The 12,847-nt window shown below is 37.8% G+C and overlaps 1 protein-coding gene across 1 annotated transcript in view; it reads left to right on the forward strand.

Moving 5' to 3' along the window:
* Positions 1–499: 499 nt before the first annotated feature.
* Positions 500–12,847, forward strand: part of LOC117379219 (leucine-rich repeat transmembrane neuronal protein 4) — a 250,029-nt gene continuing 237,681 nt past the window's right edge. Inside the window, exon 1 of the mRNA XM_033975898.2 lies at positions 500–503. Coding sequence (XP_033831789.2) covers positions 500–503 — 4 coding nt within the window. The remainder of the gene's footprint in view (positions 504–12,847) is intronic.

A 12,847-nucleotide genomic window follows, 5' to 3' on the forward strand; every position in this document is an offset into this window, starting at 1 on the left:
GCGTAACTCTCTAACGGAAATTTTCCTTGATTTTCACGTCAAACACAACTGGATTTCTTCCCTTTCCCGCCGCGCGTAACAGTGACACGAATTTCTGGATGTGTCTTTACGAGCTTATGCGTCAGATGCGGTACTCTTTTTGGCTGTGACTTGAGAGAGAGGAGGAGAGGGGGAAAAAACGCACGAAAGGAGCTTTTTGTTGATTCTTTTTCTCTCTTTCTTTTTGCTGTAAATGTTACCTGGAGTTTTAAAACGCTGGCTGGATGTCTCACGTTTGATTGTGGAGTTTAAATGAATGACAGTGATTTCGTTTGGCATAAGAAGTGCGCCGACGGATAAGAGTTTTTTCGCCTTGTCTCGCTTCGGATCCAGGGGGGGGGAGTCCAGACCGGTGCTTGTGGTGGATCGGGACGGTGCCGTTGCGTGCGGGGGAGCGGGTCATGTGGACTACCAGTAGCCGTTGAAAAACCTGTAGGCTGGGGCTGATCGAAAAGCGGATATGGGTAAGTTTGCTGTATCTAGTTGCACCTTATGATTGCGTGTGCTTTTCCTTTATAATTCAAACGCCTTGGTTGGGGTTTCCATAACGCATTGACTGTGCTATTAGTCAGGGCTGGCTGCGACGTCTTCCACGATTTCTTTACCATCTTGCCATACACGACTTGTGGGTTGCTTTTGGTCCTTGCGCAAAAGAAAAAAAATCTTCCCTTTTCCCTCTTCTGACTATTATCTAACTCAATGTACTGTGTCTCTATTTTTTTGTCACATCCTGCTATGCTAATCACGATTTTGGAACGCTGGAAGCTGCTCAACTTTACAAAGCGTGCTGCTACATAGTAATACATCATTTGGCTTAAAATGTGTCGGCAGAGGAGGACTATGGCCAAGTCTGTTGTTAGTCTAAAGCTAAAACACACTATCCTAACATCAATGTCATGTTTGGAAGACGTTTTCAGTGCTGGTTTTGCTTTAGGTGCAACTAATGGGTTAAATCCAGCTATTTAAAGGTGCAATAAGTAACTTTTCTTGTGGAGAGTTTGGTGCTTGTTTATCTCTTTGCCTTGCTCATAAGTGTCCCACAGCATGGCACTAAACTAATCTATTTTGCTTTTCTTTTTTTTTTTTAACTGCATCTATTCATTATTGTGCGTGAGCCCGCCTCTCCGCAGATATGATCTGTATCTTGGCCCAGTGGCGTTACCGGCCTGTCTCCACGGTGTCTCAATGGAGATTAACGAGATTAATGTCATTCTATGGAACAGTCCAAGCAAAAAACAATAACATTAATAATAGACTTAGGTAATAGACTGGCCTGCAGTAGCTTATATTTGACAGAAATTTGATAATGAGCATAATGAGCACGCTAATGCTATAGGTGCCACGCTGGTTGCCCACTGGTGCTGTAGGGTGGGTCAAATGCAAAAGATAAATTACCCTACAGGCATAATAAGTATAAGAATATAGCTGCAATCTTGGATAGGGCTGCACGATTTGGGGGAAAAAAGTGAACAAAAGAAAAACTGTGAACACGACTCACATTTCAGAGCATGTCTACAGAGATCTAAACTACAGGGTGGCAGTTGGGTATGCAAAATAAGACAGGAAATGAATGGTACCTATAGGGCTGAACAATATATCGTAAATGAAATCTGAATTTGAGTTTGAACGATTATGAAACTCCAAAGAACGCTGTTATTTTGACAGAAAAATCTCTGTCTTTTTATAGAAAAATCGTGTTGTACCTGTAGTTTAGACCTGTACAAACCTGTTCTGAAACACACACATGGGGTTATTTCATTAGTTTATCAGTTCATAGGTCAGTCTACTCTCAAATATTAACACTCCAGGAGTTGTTTACAATGTCCACTTCTAATCTCAATGTTTCTGCCAAAATCGTTCAGTACTTAAAACACTCCAGCCTTTGCGATTTGCTAATTGCGTCCATTCAAATAGCGGTTTTGATTTGCTTGTAGCCCTACTCTTGAACGCTGTTTGAACTCAAATCTCCTGCTAGCTCGTTCTAATACCTCTACTATCACACCCTCACTAGTTATCCAATTACCTCAATACAAGCTATCCTTTCACGGCCCTCCTCAGACTTTTCTCACCGTGTCTTGTCTCGTGTTATCGTCCGGGGAGCCCTAATCAGCGTCGGCCATCTTTAACCAGTATACAAATGGCCAAGTTCACCGAGGCTGCCGTGACATTAATCGTAAGGCCCATGATGTATTGACCGCGCTGGGGTTACTGCACCGCGTCAATACTATTCCACAGCACAACACATTCTACCATACAGAGAGATGGGGAGGACTGCAGGAGCTTAGGTTCGATGTAAGTGTGCAGAGAGGAGCGTCGTGATGAAGGTGTGTGACAATCAGTGCTACAGGGGCCGGTGCATAAGGAAGTAATGCAATCTCTTCACAAATAGTTTAATGGTAATGTTGGAATTTTAGAACGTAAGGGACGATGTAAGTAACAATGTTTTAGATATAGATGGAAATGCAAAATTGTTGTTGAACCTCATCATAAATTATATAGAAAAAAAAAACGATATGGCTGATGCTATTGCAGTAATAAAAAAAACAAAGTGCTACCTTTAGTTCCTTAAGCTCACGCAGAATCACGTAGTCTGGCATGTTGTCAAAGATGACGTCTGTGGCAGTCAGGATTATGTCACCAAGCTTTATTTGAGCACTTTAAGGCAAAGAGGACGCTGCACGAAATGTGACGACACAGCTACACAAGCCGACGTTATGTGTACAATTCTGCCTCTTTGAGTGAATAATACCGCTTTGAAAAATCAGATAGAGAGCGGTAGCGACAAAATCTCCATGGAGACAAGCAGGCGGAGTGTAAGAAATGTTCCATAATGCACCTTGAAAGGTTCTATAATACACAAAATGGCTTCTTGTGAGCTTTACGCCATGTTATTAAGCTCTTACTTGAAAAATATATTTGGAGTTGTGTTTTGTTTCATTCACGCATGTTTGAGTAACTCTTTATCTTTATCTTTTAGTCTGTCTACATCTACAAAGTTCAAAATGCTCTGTTCCACCTTGTGATGTCATGTAGTGGTAGCTGTTATGACCCAGCTCGGCTAAGGAGAGGGGAAGTAACAAAGATGAGAGTTATACTTCATTAAAAAAGGAATGTTAAAGTAAAAAAAAAAAAAACACACACACAAAAGCAACCCAGTCTCAGAACTATTCCAAGGACTACAAGTGTCAATTTACAAAGTCACAACAATTACGTAGAGACACAGAACAAAAGTGGCATGCTGTTCACTCACAGAACCCAGCAGCATGGAATGGCAGGGGGCGGGTCCTTTTAAAGGCGTGGCAGCTGCAGGTGAAGGACAAGGGGTGGCCAGGCTCTAGGGTGTCGCACCAATCAGCTTATAGGACCCAGCAGCTAATCAGGTGCTAGCTTGGAAACAAGACACTAACCACAGGAGAGGTCTGTCGGATCAACGCTTCCACACAAAAACAGGGATCAGCAGCACGGACTTTACATATTCGCTGTAGGAGGACATGTTTGAGTAACCCTTTATTATTAGCTCAAAATGCTCTGTTCCACCTTGTGATGTCATGAAGTGGTAGTTTTCAAGTTAACAGCTACCTTTTTTGAAATTTTCTTCAGTAGACAGTGGCAATTCCAGGTCCGTAGACATTCACATGATTCTAGTGAAGGTGTATGAAGTTAAAACAAATACAGTGGAGCACTTCCTGTATTACCACATGACATCACAAAGTGGAACAAAGTGTCTTCTGTTTGAAAGAAGAACACAGCCTAAATATGCAGGGTTTGTGAACGAAACAACACAACTCCAGGTATGTTTTTGATGAGGAAACAACATTATAACATAGATCAGGAAATAGCAAAAATACGGGCCCTTTAACGCGTTCATATCCAGCTTCCAATTTACACTTTGGATCAGAGTTTTAGGTTCCAAGATTATAGTAAAGATTCAAATTAGACACGTTCAGTGGCGTTAGATAGAACTGCAAAAGCACAACAGAGGTCAGAGTATATTTCTATTAATTTCTTCAGTGAATCATCCTGGTATAATAACACAAGACTACTGAGTGTTTGCGCTGTATCTATGTTGTATTGCTGTGTTTAACATTAGCTCTAATTACTTATAGAAACACAAACACATTGGAAGAAATAAGACTTGCTTAAGCAAATATGACCGTTCTGACAGTTTCGGCGAGTTCGGCTTTATTGCTGGAAGGAACAAAAATACATCTACACGTAATTTCTTGAACACAATTGAACCGGAAAACAACATGATTTTGGTTGGCGCACGGTTAAACTAGGTCACATCGGGTCAAAGTTCACACGCAGGAAGAGATCGGAACTTTTAAACAACTAATAGTCATGACCTTTGAGCGTAACACTGTATTCTATTTCTCGTTATAGAATAGAGGAAAAGGCAAAGTATTGATTTTGCTTTGATAACATGGGCTTTGCTTGTTGGTTAGCTGCCAAACTTGTAAAAACAATTTCAGGTTATGTTTTTTTAAGAAGTAACTTGTTCTCGTGTATTTGACCTGTTATTTGTAATAGACTGACATAAGCACATATAAGGAGAATATACAAATACAAATCCAAAGACCTCAACACTAGCCCACAGGTTGGCAGTTCGATTCCAACTCTTATAGACGAATACTGTTGTTGTGTCCTTGGGCAAGACACTTAATCCACCTTGTTCCCAATGGCTGCGTACACTGGTGTATGAATGCGTGTGTGTGTGTATGAATGGGTGGGTTTAGTTTGCATGTTCTTCTCAGAAACCGTTCAGAACAAAATGCCACTGTGCCCCTTTATACTGTTTTAGTTGTTTTTACTTATTGATTTTTAAATGTTTGCAATTTATCTTTTGTCTTTCTTTCTAGCTTCCTGTCTTTTCTGAACTATTTATGATCCCGACTTGAAATTCCAGGGCTGTGTGCCTTGGGTTACTTTGGACGATTATTCTGATCGGATGATGGCGTTTTATTATTGTTAAATACTTAGGTTTACAAGGGTTTATATATAAAATACATAAAGTCAATTAAAGCACCACCATGCAACTTAAGAAAAGAAAGACCTACTTAATTTTTGTTGCACTGAAAAATGTAGAAAAAGTGCGTCCTTACCCGGAGCAGGTTTGCATTTCCACAATTCTGACTTTTATTTAGCCTGAAGGAGGGCTAAATCTATCTTCATGCAGAATGGCCTGAAGTATAGTTTTAACTTTCCATTTCCATGCAATCATGCCACCTCAAAAGTTCCGCAGTGATGCCTTAACTGGAGTTTTGGAAGTGAATGTGAGTTTAATCTGCCTTTTATGTCTAGTTACATATAACTTCAGTAAGACGGGAGTGTGCAGTTTCAATCAAATACATGGTCAGATTATAGAGATACTTAAAGACACTGTACCTGATTTCTACTGTTTTTAAACTTGAAATACAGAGCTACTTTATATTAAAGGTCATATATTACACAAAATGGATTCTTCTGAGCTTTTAGCCATGTTAAAATGGTGTTATCTCCTCAAAAACATACTTAAAGTTGATTGAGTAATCCTTTATTATTAGTCTGTGTACATCACCAAAGCTCAAAATGCTCCGTTCCACCTTGTGATGTCATGACAGTCGTGCACGTCCTGTATTACCACATGACATCACAAGGTGGAACAGTGTTTTCAGTTTGAGAGAAGAACCTAAATATGCAGGGAATGAAACAAAACACAACTCCAGGCGTGTTTGTGATGAAGAAACATTATAACATAGATCAAAAAACTCTGTAATATGTGACTTTTAAACAGTTTTCGGCGGTCGATAGTTATTCCTCACTTACCTTATGCATTCCTGAAGAAGTTTGGCTGTCACGGTAATGCTAACAACAACCGCTCATGTAGGTTAAAAACACTTTAGAAAATTAGATGTAGGCAGCATGAAGTGGTTTCATTTCTACTATAAGAGCTGTACTACATATCTCTACAGGCATCTAGGTGCAGGGCGTTTTGTCAACCAAGAATTTCTTTGGCTTCACAAATTCAGCTAATACCCAGCCACCACTTTATCCCATTGCACCGTTCCTCACTCTACATTACACATCTACACCGATGCCTCCTCTCCAGATGCTCAGGTGCCCGTCTCCTGCTCCGTCCCTATAGCTTCACGCTGCTGCCCACAATTATGCCATGATTACACAGAGCCGTGGTCGCAGCTAGCCACCGCTGTAGCTCACCGCTGTAGCTCACCGCCATCCTCTTCATTAGCAGCACGCCACGCACTTGTGCTTCATGGCCCATATCATAAGAAATCTGTTGGGTGGGAAGGGGCCCAGTGGGGAGGAGGTAATAACACAGACACATTTAGGGTTTTAGCACCACAAGTCAAGAAGTGATGAATGCATTTAAATGGAAAACTACAGTTACCACCCATGTGCATTAGTTGGGGAATGGGAAAATAATGTTATGGTTGTTTGTCTAACACTTAAAACGTTGCATATATGAGTTTTTAAAAATAAAAAAATAAAGCTAAACAAAGACAAAAATAAAAAATAAAAAAATGAAAATAAATAAATAAATAAATAAATACATAAATACATAAATAATAATAATAATAATAATAATAATAATAATAATAATAATAATAATAATAATAATAATAATAATAATAATAATAAATACAAAATGCAATAAAAAATACATTATTAAAAAAAAAGTAAACGAGTAAATAAATTGTCAAAAAAAATAAAGGAAGGAAAGGAAGAAAGACCAAACATTAAATAATGGACAAAATCTGGTATTTTCAAAGAATAGACCACAAACTAATGAAAATGCATTTCTGTGATATTGGCAAGTGTTGTTGATTTTTGCTGTTCACTACTTTTCAATATGTATTATGGGACATTTTGAGTGATTCTTTTCCACCTGCACCTTTGGACAGCACTACAAATTTAGTTTCCTAATAGAGTGGACTTTTGGACACAGCCATATACCGTATATAATACAATTCCCCTATGTTCTATTGAAATGGGTCCAATGGCCAGAAATGAATGTGTTGAAAGAGCATTTTAGATAGAGATCGACCGATATGAGTTTTTTCGTGGCCAATTGTTTAAAATCCAGAGCAACAGATGGCCGATAAGCTCCGCTAATATTTTTGGGCTGTTACATTGGGCCGCTTTGATTGTTTTCCTCAAATTATGTCATTTAAATTTATTACAAACTCCCCCACAGTCTCTTTTACCACAAACCTTTATGAGAGGAGTGTAGTCACGTTTTGAGCAGTATTTCATTGTGTTAAAATAAAGCTTCGTGTGTATTTTTTTAGGCAGTAGATTGACCAAAGAAAACATCGATCAATGCTGGAGATTTAAGGCCTTTAGTCTATATGCTAAAAAAAACGTCCCATTATCGGTCTTATATCGGTCTATCTGTAATTTTAGAGTCATGAAAGATGTGATATTCTCTTTCAAATGCAACCGTGTAAACATTCACTGTGCTGGCATTTATGCTGGCAGAGTGGTTAGCGCTCCTTACTCTGACCATTATAGACTTGGTTCTTTTTCCATACTATCTTTTTTTTTTATTTTTTATCAGTGACATTACAGGTGGATTCAGTAGCTCAGGTGACAAAGTGGCCATCTTATAACTGGAAGGTTGATGGTTCGATTCCAGCTCTGACCGTTGCACAATGGTGCTGTTGCTGTGCCCTTAAGCAAGATGACTGTGTGAATCATAGAATATATAAAAAAGTGGATTAAAGGAGTATGTAATCACCCATAAAATACGGCTCCAGTCAAATGACGCTCATCCAGGCTAACAGTTCTAGTGGCAAATTTGGAGCCGAGTATTCCATATTTGGAATTCTGACCACGAGTATCATAGCAACCAAAGAGAAAGTAACGGCCCTTCCCGCTTACACCAGTGGCTTGGGGGCTTAGTAACTCTGTCAAACCTGTCGCTAACACTAGTAGGAGCAACCTCAGGGAAAGAAAGCGCCTGATTTGTCTGATATTAATGTTTATATCTTGATTTACAAAATAAAAATTCCAGGATGATTTAGAGGAGGTTAATATGAACATTTTAAGACCAAAATGATGAGTCTGACAGCAGCAGTTACAGAGAGTGGGGCGACAGTTTTTCTATAGAAAGTCAATTGTAGCCAGAGTCGATGGAGCCGGAACCTTGCCCATGCTCATTTTCTATGTGGAACGTGGCAGCTAGCAGGTTAGCTATGTCCATTTACATATACAGTCTATGGTGTCAATGAATAATGCAATGCTAAGCGGTTTGGGTATCTTGAAAACCACTTTAAAACCCAAGGCAAAATAATCATACATATTCATAACTGAGATTGAATATGACAAAGCATTTGAATTCTAAACACGTGAAGGAGTATTCCATTGTCCTATCCCCTGTTGCGATATTTTTCTAGCTTGTGTACAAGTTCAAAGTAGCCAAACAGGTGAGGATGACCTTCTAGGGGTGCCTATATTATCCAAAGGGCAGCCTGTTGAAAATGTCAACTATATCGAAAAAATGCTTAGGAAAAACGAACCAAGAAATTCTACAGGGCATTTAAGAGTAATCTGAGTCCACTATAGGGTTTTTTATAGTTAAAGTAAAAAATCAATAATTGTCATTCCCTTAATTACATACAGTACTCTGGAAAACTCTTCAGCCTGTTCTCGCAAGTGGGATAATTCTCAGATGCATTTCCTGAGTCATTCATATAAAAAAGGTCGAGGTATGGAGTGAATAAAGTGGTAGCCAGCAGTAAAGCGAGTGGATAATTCTGAAACTCCTGTGTACCTATTGTTGAGTTATTTAAATTGTTTTTTTTACTTATAAAGGGCCAATATTACGCTATTTTCTGATCTATGTTCTAATGTTTCCTCATCACAGACATACAGATAAATTCAGCCCTGGAATTGCTCATCTCTACTGAACAAAAGGTAAAAGGTAACTGTTAAAATGAAAACTACCACTTCATGACATCACAAGGAGTAACAGAGCATTTTGAGCTTTGGGGATGCAGACAAACTAACAAACCAGATATTCTCAAATGTGTGAATGAAATAAAACACAACTACAGGTATCAGGTACCATAATTTCTCCCAAAAACAACAAAATAGTCTGTATAATAAAAAAAAAACCCAAACAAACTGCTAACCGTAGCTGCTGTAGTTTAGATCTATACAAACATGTTCTGAAATATGCTACATGCTATTCTTGTATTCATTTGTCAGTTCATACGTTTATTTCAGTTTTTGTCAATTCTCCAGGAAATGTTTAAAATACCGACTTCCGAATCCTGTTAAAATAAATATAATAATACAAATATTGCAAATCGAAATGCTATTTGTTTCCAGCCCTAGTTTGAATAATCCTTTAATGTCCTGTTTTAAACTCAGAAAATGCCCTTTTCACCAATCCCATATCCTTGTCCTCTGCTCTGTATTTCCTCGCAATTAGAAAAAAAAAAAAAAAAAAGTAAGAATATGTAAGGTTTAAACATATCACACAAGCATTTATCCAGAAATAAAAAACACTTTAAAGAAAATCTGCTTCCTTCTACAGTGACATTTTGCGTGCCCAAGACAAATCCCCCTTGCGGGACAATAAAGTTTAACTTCACTACAAAGAGGCAGGCTCAGCAATTCTGCAGTTTTGAACAAGAAGTCGATGGACCTGTTTAGATTATCAAGTAGTTACAGATCAACATTGTAGTTGTAGTGAACAAAAATTTAAAAGTAAAATGGCCACGGTCTTAACCAAAATGTTGGAACTGATACCTGATCCAGTAAATTCAAATGTAATCTTTTTTGTACTTAAAAAAAGACATATTGTGCTTGTGTCTGCTCTATAGTTATAATCTATGACACATGTGAATTATTATTGTATATTTTGGGCATTTTAAATTGCAATAATGGTCTAAAACGACTCAATAAAAGAAACAAGCCCACTGACTTATGGCTTGGAAAATAGTGGTGTCCAACGGGAGCCTGCATTGCTGTAAACGTCATCGACAACAAAAAACTGCCCATTTGTTGGCCACTCTTATGAATAGCTGCAGATCACACCAGCGAGTACAGTGGTCCCTCGTTTAACGCGGGGGCTATGTTCGAAAAATAACCTGTGAAAGTTGAAATCTGCGAAGTAGTCAGCTGTATTTTTTACAATTATTATATATGTTTTAAAGCTGTAAAACCCCTCACCACACAGTTTATACACCTTTCTCAGACAGGCATTAACATTTTCTCACATTTCCCTCTTGTTTATTTAATTAATAGTGACTCCCGCATATTTCACAGTTCCTCTTCGTCCTGGCCGCTGCGTTGTAGTGTTGATTGAACATTTATGTAAATTTGCCAAGTTGAACGCATTCTGTACTGTGCAGGAGACACGGCACGGAGCAAATTGATTGACAATGGTCTATAGTCCCTTAGCCAATCAGGACGCAGAACACAATGCACGTTCATATGCTGAAAAAAAAAAAAAGCATATAAAAATTGCACAAAAAATCCGCAAAACTGTACCACATTTCTTTTTCCATTTGCACCAAAATAACTACGCGATGCTGCCAAATCCTAAGCATATCACCGATTAAGAAAATTACATTGGAGAACAAAGTCAGTACAGAGCAGTGGGTGTGTGCCAGTGGTAATGAAAATGGGGGTTGATCGGAGCAATGACGTCTTGAATACAGGAGTATAAAGATTCCTCAAACATACATGAATCACTCTAAATACAAGTCTCAATGGTTAAAGTTCCAAAAAGTCACATAATTGCTAAGTAAAAACTATTGTAAATGCATCTAGTTGACTACATTTCAAAACCTATCTACCATTTTTCACCCATCATGTTCGCATCGTAGCGCATTGTAACTAAAACAAAGACAGCCAATCACCTAGCATGACAAAATATAAAAGAATACACTAAATGAATACACTAGAAATATTGCATACCACCGGGGCGTCCTAGTACCCCTGCTTGAGAAGCACTGCACTTAACCAAAGTCTTACAATACGTTTTTACACACATTACATTTGGAAGACACTCAATGGGAAGATACAGCTGGAAAAGTGCTCATTTGGGGCAGAGTATAAAGCAGAACTTAAGTATCCTAACTCTGCCCAAGAAGTGAAGCATAGCCAATTTATTTTCACTTTCCAGAGACGACCTTACACTTAAGATCTAAAATGCAAATGCGTCAGTGACAGAGACAAACGAGCAGCTCTGGCCCTACCTGAGCTACGCCGGCTTTTGTCTTCTCTGCAGACAGGTTTGGACTCGGAAGTAATGGACACACTCTGAACACACTTTTTTTTTTTTTTTTTGTATTAAATTGTTATTTTTAGGTGTTAGAAGTAAGGGTTGCATGATATTGAAAAACAAATAAATGCAATATCTGATTACTATTTTTAGAATTGCATTAGTGATACAGTAGGTATTTGAGCTAAAATGTGAATTACGTTATTTAGTCAGCAGGAAAATATACCACAAAAATAAATAAATAAATAAAATAATAATAATAAAAAATACAAAAATAAATAAAAACTACAATAATAATAATATTAATAATAATAATAATAATAATAATAATAATAATAATAATAATAATAATAATAATAATAATAATAATAATAATAATAACAAAGTAGTGGTCTAAGAAATTATTCTGAACTGAGAGTGAAATTGAAACAAAACAAAATTTTGTGAAACTACTCCTCAAATACTTGTCAGGGGATAACATCTGATTAATAATTTGAAGTTAATTTAATAGGAAGAACCAAACATAAAAAAAAAAAAAATTAAATAAAATAATGTGCAAAATCAAGTATGTTTAAAGGATTGACCAAAAAAATTGGAAAAATGAAATTGTATCTGAAAGACTGGTGCAAGACACATAAAAACGTTCAAATCATTTCATATTGTCAACATAAAGCTTTTGTCACGTAGATTTTCTCACGGTGGGAAGAGGAACCGAAAAGATTTATTCAAGTAAAGCCCGCCACACATTACAGGATAATTTGCCAGATTTAGGACCCAATTTGCGTCTCCCCTCGTGTCGTAACCACAAAACATTACTACCACTGCACCAGCCAATAAGACAGAGCAACAGGGGCAGATGGAGTGACAGACACACACAGGTTCAAGATACAAACTCAAGAAATAGCGAAAAATGATTAGGCAACTTTATTACTCACTTCTCGTAAAGTTGTAAAGTTAAACAGCATCATTCCCGTCCATATTATCCATTAGAATTTGTCCTCCCTAAGTAATGACTCCCAGTCCATAAAACAGTGACATTAGGCCAGTTGGGAGTGTTTTGTAAAAGTAAAAAGGCGTGTGGTGATTTATATAAATGCACGCTGCACGGATCTGGGTGAAGCTGCAACAGATTAATCAATCAATCTATCAGACTTTATTTATAGAGCCTTTAACAACACTCAAGGTGACCAAAGTGCTTTCCAATAAAACCAGCACAATATAAGAACATTCAAAACATTAAACACTGAAATAAAATAAAAAAAACAAAGTGTACAAAGTGACACAGCATTAGTACGTGTTAAAAGCCAAAATAAATATGTTTTGAGCCTGGATTTAAACAGGCCAAAGTCTGTGATAGTGCATAAATCAGGGGGCAGTTTGTTCCAAAGTCTGGGGCGAGCCACAGAGAAAGCCCCGATGACCCCAGTGTTTGAGCCCGGCTCTGGGGACTTCCAGCAAGAGTTGGTTGCTTGACCTTAAAGCCCTATTAGAGCTGTGAACAGACAAACAGAAAGAAGCAAGGCCGCTAAGAGCTTTAAAAACAAACAATACAATTTTGAAATCTACTCTAAA

Source organism: Periophthalmus magnuspinnatus, chromosome 12 (assembly GCF_009829125.3).
Source record: "Periophthalmus magnuspinnatus isolate fPerMag1 chromosome 12, fPerMag1.2.pri, whole genome shotgun sequence".
In the NCBI taxonomy this organism is placed as follows: domain Eukaryota; kingdom Metazoa; phylum Chordata; class Actinopteri; order Gobiiformes; family Gobiidae; genus Periophthalmus; species Periophthalmus magnuspinnatus.